Genomic DNA, 10,013 nt, shown 5'->3' with positions numbered 1-10,013 from the left:
GTTAGGGGTCGGTTCACAGATACTAGCAGGAGACGCGTTGACCTGATGTAATAAGAGCCTAGTGCCTTCCAGAAGCAATTCAATGATTTTTCTGGAAGCTCATCAGGTTGGAATTTCTTCCGTGTACCGAGTCCCGATGTGATAATAGGGGTTAACTGGGATCCACCGGGCTGCTTAGCTATCCCGGATTGACTTATCCTTTTCCTCGGGAGGCCCAAACTAGACTGGCAGAGGGTTCGCCTAAACGTCATATACTTAGGAAAAGTGCTGCTGAGCTTCGGGTCTCCTCAGGACTCAGGACTCAGGAGATAGGCAAAGGGAAATGTGTAGATACATATGCATATGGTATGGCAGCAGCGGCAGGATGGGAAGTGGAATGATATCTTGTTATACTTATCTATTTTCCTTTCTGATCCTCACCTGCCCAGCGTTTCATGCTTTTGCTACCAGAGAAAATTCTGACATGGGCTGCGAGCCTGCGACGTTCCTTCTTGGAGGCGGGATTATCCTGGGACCGGGAAAGTTACGCTTTGGGAATCCCGATAATCAGGAAGATGGGTTTTAGTCTGCTTCTACGGGGCCGCGGAATATTCTACCCTTCTCCCCGTAGCACTTGTGTGGAACAATGATTTCTTAGGACTTTGCCAAAAGTGAAAATCTCCCTGCTGCGCGGGACGGATGGGTCCTCGCCTGTTTTGCATCGGTTGATCCAGACGAGAGCCCTTAATTGCTGTATACTTGAAGGCCTCCATCATCCAAACCTGAGACACATTCCGAATCTTCTGCTTGCCACCAGGTCAATTAACCCTGTGCGATCTAGAGTGTGTGACAAAACGTCCTGAAGCACGGGTGATACCACATCAGACTTGAGGCAAGACACATGAGTCTGGTGTGCAAATCCTGACCGACCGGGTGTAGGTTGATGCCACCGATACCACGTCTCTTCTCTGTGTGTGGGGGGAGCGGCCATGAAGTGACTAGTGTCGTTGAGCACCCACTTCGTGTCTACACGAAACCATTCTGAAGAATACTTCCTGACTGCATGGCTCATACATTCATGCATACTGGGTATCGAGAAGGCTTGCAATGCGCTCAAGAAGCAAAGGAGCGCGGTGGAGGTAGGGGTTTAGGCATGGAAACAATTTTCGGATCGTTGGAGCAGGCACCGACGGGAGTATCGTGCGGTTAAAGCGATGATGATCCGACTTAAGAGGGTATTCCGGTATTCTTACGATAGGTTGGAACCTTGAATTTGGTAGGAAAGCCTCGAACTGTCTAATAGGCCTATATCAGGAAGAATCCTTAGCAACTGAACTCAGTTTAAACATACTCGTGGTCTAAGTGTAAGCCCAAGAGAAGAGTATCATGGCTGAGTGAGTAAATGATGTTGTAGTTCCACTTCTCAACTCAAATGTGTAACAACAGCCAGGGGATACTTGGGTTTTGAGATAATAAGAAACTTACTTGATCCAAAATCTTCCAAGACAATGTGATCGAAGCGCAGAATTCGCGTCTAGCGATTGTATTATGGCTCTGTTTCGAGAGCAAGAGCTATCTTGATGAGCTACTAAAAGATAGCTAATAGGTTAACACAGTTGAAATATCCTGTCAGAGAAGGATACTGTATGGTTATGTATTGTATTGACGAGCCTGGATACAAGAAAGTGGTTGCATGCAGACTGCGAGAAAAGAAATGTATTGTACTGTACCTACTGTGCTGTACTGCCTCCCCCTCATGATACCTGCCTGATAAAGTACTGTACAGTATGTACATATGTACCTACATAGTTAGGCAATTGGCACACTTTTTATTGCTCAATACATACTTATATTACATAGTTAGTACTCCGTAGTCACAACGCCACGTCCGACTTCTGTTTGCTTAACCTCCCACATTTCCTCTCTCCTCTTTTCTCTCTCGTATCTTTTCCCTTCCTAAACCATATCCCCTCCACCCCGGGCCCCCCTTCTTCCCCTACGCTCCCCTCCCCTTCCCCTAGGGATTCGTTGTTTTAAAGCTAGTGCACCACATCTTGCACCGAAGTCATCAACCAATCTTGAACAGACTAAACTGCGGTTGTTGTTCTCCGGCGACAGGGATCACGTCTCCGCTGCTTCATTTTTATCAACCAATATTCTCTCCTCTGCTATCCTCTCTTTGCTTTCGACTTTCTCGCGCGCTCTCTCTGTCTCTCTCTTACCTACTTTCTTTTCCTAGCTTGATTTGTTCTCAATCATTCCTTCCTAACCCTACCTCCCGATTAGTCTACCTTTAGTCACATCTTTCGGTCTTCTCTACCTTTCTCTCACCCCATCTCTTTCTCTCTCTCTCTCTCTCTCTCTCTCTCTCTCTCTCTCTCTCCCCCCCCCCCTTCCTCTCTGTCTTCGCCCACTTACTTCACTATTCACCCCTCTCTACCTAATTGCTACCTGTCTTCTCAGCTCTCCTGCTGCCCTTCCCCAATCTCTCCAGTGTCTACCCAGGGACCTGTTCATCCAGCCGCGGAAGGTCTTGGATCGAGACAGAGATCTATAGGTTGACCCCTCTCCCTCTGACGCTTCTCCGACTGGCCAAGCCTTTCTTGCTTCTTGGTCTTGCGCATATACCCCTCCCTCCCTTCCCGCCAACTCAATTCAGAAAGTCGTTCGTTCTAAGCTCCTCTACGCAGGCTGACTTCTCTGCCAATTAATCCCTTGCTGACAATTCTTCACTGCAAACTCGCCCCTCTTCTCACGTGGTTAGCGTTCATTGTGAAGCACCCTTAATCTTGAACTTCATCGTCATTTTTTTGTGACCACAACTTGTGCGAGCTTCAGTGATTCCTCTTTAATTTGATTATTCCTGCTCCTCTTCTGGGGAATTCTCCCTCCCTACTCTCCCGCAATCGCAACCAACCCCCCCCCCCCCGGTTCACGCGGAGTTACGGGTCAGCCAATCGATCAAACTCCGCCCGCTTGCTTGTACCCTTCTGCAACTGTGGGTGGCCGCTTACTTGAGATCTCTCGAGTCAAATCGGAACTTCTCGTCGAATCTCAACCTCAATCTCCTTAAATCACACCCTTTCTCACACGCCCACATCATCGCTTTCTCAGAGGCCGCGAACGCAGTCTCACCAGCAATAAGTCTTTTTTGCACTGCCACTCAAAACCTATTTACATCACCATATCAATTGACTCAGGTATGCCTTGATCAATATTCTTACACGTATATTTTCTTTGCTCTTCCCGGAGTCTTGCCGTGGTCACTTGTTGTTCGTCTCATTTCCGGAGTGGGTATGCGAGCTTGGGCAGCGGTCTAAAAGCTTTGGTTTTCAGTGGCTAATCGCACTACCCAATTAGTTCTTCGGACCCCCATCGTTTCGCAACGCTCCGTTTCCGCGTCCGTGCTCGCCGTGGAGCCCGCATACATCTCTCTCGCCTTCGCCTTTTCTCTTCTCCCTCATTCTTCCCACACTCGGCAGTTATACCAGAGTACTGCTCTCTGGCTTCTTTACCTCACACCAGGTGTCTCCGAAAAAACGCGATCATACTCCTTGCCCACGGAAAGGATACTTAGCTCATCATGTCGGGGAAAATGACACTTTACAAGCTGGTGGTGCTCGGAGACGGTGGTGTAGGGAAAACGGCTCTCACGATCCAGGTTAGATGCTACCCTGAATGTCTGCGATCAATGCTCGGCCAACTGACCCCCTTTCTTTCGCCTTAGTTGTGCTTGAATCACTTTGTTGAAACCTACGACCCGACCATCGAAGATTCCTACCGTAAACAAGTGGTGATTGACCAGCAATCATGCATGCTGGAGGTATTGGACACCGCCGGCCAGGAAGAGTACACAGCACTGAGGGATCAGTGGATTCGCGACGGAGAGGGGTTCGTACTTGTCTACAGCATTACCTCGCGAGCTTCCTTTTCCCGCATACAGAAGTTCTATAATCAGATCAAAATGGTGAAAGAATCAGCCAACTCCGGATCGCCCTCAGGTGCTAGCTACTTGGGTTCTCCCATAAACGCGCCTTCTGGCCCTTCGCTCCCTGTGCCTGTTATGTTGGTCGGCAACAAGAGTGACAAGGCGGTTGAGCGCGCAGTTTCAGCACAGGAAGGACAAGCTCTCGCCAAAGACCTCGGGTGCGAATTTGTCGAAGCCTCCGCCAAGAATTGCATCAATGTGGAAAAGGCATTCTACGACGTCGTGCGCATGCTCCGTCAGCAACGTCAGCAGCAGGGCCGCTCGCAAGACAGGCGGCCGACAGGAGGAGCCCGTGATCCCGGCCCGGAATATCCTCGGTCGTTCCGACCTGACCGCAATGGCAGTCATCGACGTCCATTCAAGTGTACAATCCTATGATTCTGGCCATATACAAACATCCAGCCGACTGGCTCTATTCCGGACCGTTCAATATCGGTCTAGATCCTGCAAGGAAGCGCAAGACACAATTGCCGAGAATCAGGAAATGGGCCGGTGGCAGGGCTCAAAACCTTCCGCACATGTGACTTTTCTTACGAAAGCCCGTTCAATCCAACTCACGACATCTATTCATTATCGTACCCTTGCTCATATTGGCTGCTTGATGCGTCGCCGATTTTCACGGCCTATACGAGAGTGCAGCCTGCAAATCGTTTCCGTTTGCTATGTTATGCTGTATTGAAAGTACTTTTTTTTTTGCTACCATGGGTGTACTTTGGTTCACCAATGCAGGCAGAGCATCAGGATATGCTTGATGCATGAATTGCGATTACCCATTCTCTGTGTTGTACGTGGGTGATGATATTTTTGAAATCTACCGCAGGGTGTTTTGACTACAGCAGGGTGTTATGGTTCACAGGTTTGCGGATCTAGGAGCTCCTGATACCAAAGAAAGATTCGCGCCGCATGTGCCCTCTTTCTTGTCTGTCATTTGCCCTCTTTCGCAATAATCTGCGTGTGGTTTTCGTTCTTCTTGTTCTCTTCTTATCTTGTTATTTCTATTGCTATTGTGGTTCGATGCCCGTTGGCCCCGCCCCAACCTGGATATGAATTCTGCTTTCAACCCTGCTTCACTATGGTGCAAGGCAACAGCATGAAAGCGACTGACAACCTTACAAATGGATGAAAGCCACATCAGGGTGGTAGAGTGTGATGGGCGCAATGGAGATTATTGGTGGACATGGGATTTCAATGAATGGTTCGCTTGGTAGCCAGCAAAGACATGGCAGTCGACCGTTTAGCTGGCATTGCGATATGATACCCTACGGCTGAACTCTTTTGAGTTGTGCTTTGTTCTGTTCCCCTTTACTTTATTTCCTTACACCCCCCCCCCCTCTATTTTTCTCCTTTCTATTCTTAACCATTGACTTTGCTGTACTCATGTTGACGCATCTGCACCCCCAACAAAAGAACAAAAGAAGACACAATAAATTAAACGATAGAAAGCAATGTGAAAATGACAATATGTTCGGGGGAGAACGCAACTTCCCTACTGCCCATTCTCCCTGCAGCTCTCTAAGTGCCCCATGCACGCCGCAATAGAAACCGTGGCGCTACGGTAGGCTTCAACAACTTCCATTCTGAGGCAGTCACCCGCAGGAATGGGGTTGTCGCAGTTTAGGCGCTCTGCCGGTGGTGAGAGAAGATGAGTTCATGCTGACCCATTTGTCTGTGTGGCTTGGGTCACTTTGTCAGCCCGATACTCTTTAGCTTGAATACATCATGACCACTCTGACAAAGGAATCGCCATGGAGACGTTTGGTTTTGGAGGTGAAGCATTTATGCCCATCTTTCGCGCCACCAGACACTCACTTCCCGCATTCCCTCGTCTGTTCTTTCTAAACAAGAAAGTGGTGGTAGCTCTAGCACGGATAGCTGCAGCTTTGACAGCGGTCAACTCCCAGTTCCTTGCTTTTTTTTTTTCCAGTCTTGAACTTGTTCAGGCGGTGTGGGGGCTTAGGACCGGCAAGTATTGGTAGCCCATCCAGCGAGATTTTGAATGAACGGTTGTAAACAAAAGAATTTGGGCCCGTTTTTTTTTTTTTTTTTTTCTTTTTGGTAGACTAGTTCTTGCGAAATATTGCTAGATGGCCAGAGACGCGTGGGACTCGGGGCAGCTGCGTCTCGAACTCTTTTGAAGGCGTTGGTGACGGAGGGAATCCCAGATCAAGGGGATGAGAACATGTTTGTAGGTAGGTAGGTCACTTGCATAGCAGGTCCCTAGGCTTTTTTTTTTCTTCCATAATTAGGACAGTCCTGAGCCACCGCTGGACGACGACGGTGTGGATTGGATATCTTTGCATATTTGCTTCTCCCTTAGCGGTACTGGGGCATCGCACGTCAAGCAATGAACAAACGGAGGGGGCAGTTGGCCACGCGGGAAGTGGCAGTGGAAATACAGTGCTCGAGGGACCCGATCATCTTCATATGGCTACGAGAGCTCCTGTGACGTGGGGTCAGGATCAGGAGGATGGAGAATCAATTTGATTGTCGACTTCAATTTTTATCTTCGAACACTTAGTTCAATCGAATCAGTGGTCCGAGGAACATGCCTCACACATCGACATTAAAATTATAAACAAGATCAGAAGGGCTGATAGAAGGGAGGTAAATGAGGAAGAGAAAGGAGGGGTGGAGAAGACATGCAAAGCCCAAGCCCAGGGAAAAACAGATAATATGGGTCATCGAAGTTAGGAGACAAAAAAAAAAGAAGCGCAAGCCATCATAAAAGAATCAAACCAAGTTATATGGCAAGTCATGAGAAGAAGAGAAAAAAAAAAAAAAAAGGGAAAAAAAAGATATTCACACAAATACACTAAAAAACATGTCAAAGTCAGGGGAAAAAAAGACACGCGAACAAAGGAGACCGTCCTTCCTTGTCAACATCCCCCATCCATCTACCAATCACTTCAAGTCACGTACGACGAGATCAGATTTGACATTGGAAATGGATTAGATTTTGTTTTCTGCTCTCTTCATAGTCCGGTTAATGGGCCCGGAGCGAAAGGGTGGAGGTTTCAGGAGGAAGAAGAAGCGATGGGCGGAGGCTTGAGGCTTCCTCCAACCACTTCATCTGTCCGATTCATCCCTTCTTGCCCCGGGTCATCTATACAACAAGAGCCGCCGCCCCTTCATAGCATTTCAGGTACCCTGAAAGGCAGCTTACAACAAGTAGGCGACGAGAGCGAAGACGGTGGCGAGGCCGGCACCAGCGCCGACGGCAGCACGGGAAGCACCGCCAGTGAAGACGGGGGCGGAGGGGCTGGTGGCCGAGCCGGAGCTGGAGCCGGTGCCCTGAGCGGAGACACCTTCGGGGGAGGAGCCGGTGCTGGTGGAGGAAGAAGAGCTGGAGCTGGAGCTAGCGCTGGCGACATGGCTGGCGGAGGCGGAGGGGATGGGCTTGGAGGAGGAAGGACGGCCGGAGGGGATCACGGGGCGGGTCGAGAAGATTCCGCTGGGTCCGGGGGTGGGCTTCACTCCCTGGGGGTGGGCTCCCGTGGCTCCGCTGGGAGAGGCAGCGCCAGCACCGGGGGATCCGGAGGATCCAGAGGAGGATCCAGAGGAGCTGCCGGAGGAGCCGCCGGAGGCGCTGGAGCCTTCATTGGGGGATCCACCGCCGACGGCAGAAGCACCGCTGGGGGAGGTCTCAGCGCCGGAGCTGGGGGTAGAGCCGGTGTTGCCGGAAGAAGCACCGCTGGGAGAAGACTCAGAGCCGGAGCTGGGGGTGGAACCAGTGTTGCCGGAAGAAGCACCGCTGGGAGAAGACTCAGAGCCGGAACTGGGGGTGGAACCAGTGTTGCCAGAGGCACCGCTGGGGGAGGTCTCAGAGCCAGTGGAACCTGGGGTAGAGCCGGAGCCGGAGCTGGCGCTGGGGGTAGGGCCAGTGCCAACGGCATCGGCACCGCTAGGGGAGGCTTCGGAACCGGAGCCGGAGCCAGAGCTAGGGGAGCCAGAGCCGGAGCCAGAGCCGGAGCCGGAGCCCGTGCTGGGAGTGGCACCAGTGCCAGTGACAACAGCAACACCGGTCTCAGTGGCAGGAGCAGCGGTGGCAGAGCTAGATAGTCCTTGTTAGTCAAGCGATTCACTTGGTTCCCCGTTGGAGACTTCCGAGAGAGACGTACCACTTGTCGCAGTGGGTCACGGTGGAGGTGACCAGGGGAGTGCTGTAGGTGTAGGCAGTACCGGAGATGGTGACGGTGGTAGGCTTGTCCAGCAGTTAGTCTCACAGATCGGACATCCAACCAGGTCTGACAGAGTCTTGAACGCATGACCACTCACCTGAGCAGCAGAGGGGTTACCCTGGCTGGCAGTACCGGGACCAGCAGCCAGAGAAGTGGCCTGAGGGCAGTAAGTGGCATACTCAGTCACAACGACGGTCTTGTACTCGGTCGCAATGGCACCGGCAGCCAGGGAGGCGACGACAGCAGCAGAAGAGACACGCATGATGAATGATTGACGGGTGGTTTATGGATCTGGTGTATTTGGGTTTGTGTGTGTGTTATGGAGAATTGATTTGCGCTGAGTTTATATTGGTGTCAAAAAGAGTGACGAATTGACTGATTGATCGACTGTGTCGAAATAAAGAACGTAATCGGCGCGGAGACCGGGATTGTCAAGGTGAAACAGCGAGTGCGTGGAGTGAGAGAGAGAGAGAGAGAGAGAGAGAGAAAGAAGAGAGAAGAGAAAAGAGAGGGAAGAAGAGGTAGAAGAGAGGGTGGAGGAGGCGTAGAAAAAGGAGGCCAACGGATGATCACTCAGGGACTAGACTGCAGCCGACTACCTCATTTCCTGGGCTGGTGGTGGACTAGACTAGTCATTTTTCTATGGAAGATTAAATGAAATCTCATCAACGCGGGCAATCCATGAGGGTTTAGTTGCTTTACTAGCCTGTTTCACCTCCAGCGGGGGCGGATCCGTAATATTTGCCAGGGCTCCACGCATGAGGGCGTTCTTCAGCTCGTGTGTGCCTGACTAGGCGAATAGAGTACATGTACATGTGCAGGTACAGGTACGGGTACAGGTACGGTAGGTTATAGTACTACTGGCAGGGGGTTCGTGCAAGAGACGGTGTGTTGTTACTGGGGGTAGTTTCCTGGCGATAATGGTGGTGGTGGTAGTGGTGGTAGTGCAGGATGCAAGGCACCAGGTAGGGCTTGGCTCGATCAGCTGGTCTCCAACGTACTGCTGTTAACTGTAGTTACATACAGTACGGAGCAGAGGGGCAAAACAAAAACAACTCCAATCCTCCGCCCGAGGCTAGACTAGCACCCCCTCGTCCCCTCTTCAGGGTCTTACTTTCAATCAGCCTAATAGTCAGAAAGACTCTGTTTTTAGAGTCAACAAAGTATATTGAGGAGACTCTGTGAGTGGGAGGTGGTCTTCCTGAGAAGAAGGTGTTCCCTGGGAGCTGGAAGCTGGAAAGTCATGGATGGACCGACCCATTCAATCGGGCGACTCCTGACCATCCTTGCCCACTTCAGAATGGCTCAGTCTGTGGTGGTGTCTCGGGAATGAACAAGGTTCGATTAATGGAGGGAGACGGTTCGCTAGAAAGAAAGGAGACCTGTATTATGGTCTGGAACCAAGTAATAATAATAACTCATGGACTGTTAATCATCCATTATCCGTTATCCACCCGCACTCTCTCGCACACTCAGTCTCTCACTAACACGGCCCGGATAATATCTTGTCCGAGTGCTTTTGTCATCACCCGAGTTTAACGTAATCGTCAGCCGAGCGAGCCACGCAAGCGAGCGAGCCACCCCTGAATCCTCCCACCTCCAAAACTGAAGCAATTCAGCAGTCAATTACACCACCAAAAATGCCGAAATCATCAAAAGAGTTGTTGTATCAAGAGGGCCGAATTTGCCTTGCCCTTGAAGCTATAAAGACCGGTCAAGTTGCCTTAATTCGTGAAGCTGCTGACGTCTTTAATGTTCCTTGCTCAACTCTTCAACACTGTGCAAATGGCCGTTTATTTCGTCAAGAAACTCGCCCCAATTTGCATAAACTTACTGCGAGAGAGGAAGAAATACTTGAAAAGTGGATT

At 50.5% G+C, this 10,013-nt stretch overlaps 2 protein-coding genes across 2 annotated transcripts; one reads left to right on the top strand and one right to left on the bottom strand.

The window, feature by feature from the left end:
- Nucleotides 1-3,562: 3,562 nt before the first annotated feature.
- On the top strand, nt 3,563-4,345 carry rasB (Ras small monomeric GTPase RasB; the record flags this gene model as incomplete). The annotated part of the gene is made up of 2 exons (XM_025668548.1): nt 3,563-3,640; nt 3,707-4,345. The coding sequence occupies 2 exons, from the start codon at nt 3,563-3,565 to the stop codon at nt 4,343-4,345; spliced, it is 717 nt and encodes a 238-aa protein (XP_025522220.1).
- A 3,700-nt stretch (nt 4,346-8,045) lies between these two features.
- On the bottom strand, nt 8,046-8,407 carry BO86DRAFT_325971 (putative GPI anchored protein; the record flags this gene model as incomplete). The annotated part of the gene is made up of 2 exons (XM_025668549.1): nt 8,046-8,168; nt 8,243-8,407. The coding sequence occupies 2 exons, from the start codon at nt 8,405-8,407 to the stop codon at nt 8,046-8,048; spliced, it is 288 nt and encodes a 95-aa protein (XP_025522219.1).
- Nucleotides 8,408-10,013: the final 1,606 nt, after the last annotated feature.

The sequence above is a fragment of the Aspergillus japonicus genome (genome assembly GCF_003184785.1).
Source record: "Aspergillus japonicus CBS 114.51 unplaced genomic scaffold BO86scaffold_105, whole genome shotgun sequence".
NCBI lineage: Eukaryota > Fungi > Ascomycota > Eurotiomycetes > Eurotiales > Aspergillaceae > Aspergillus > Aspergillus japonicus.
This window is presented reverse-complemented; position numbering and strand designations above follow the sequence as displayed.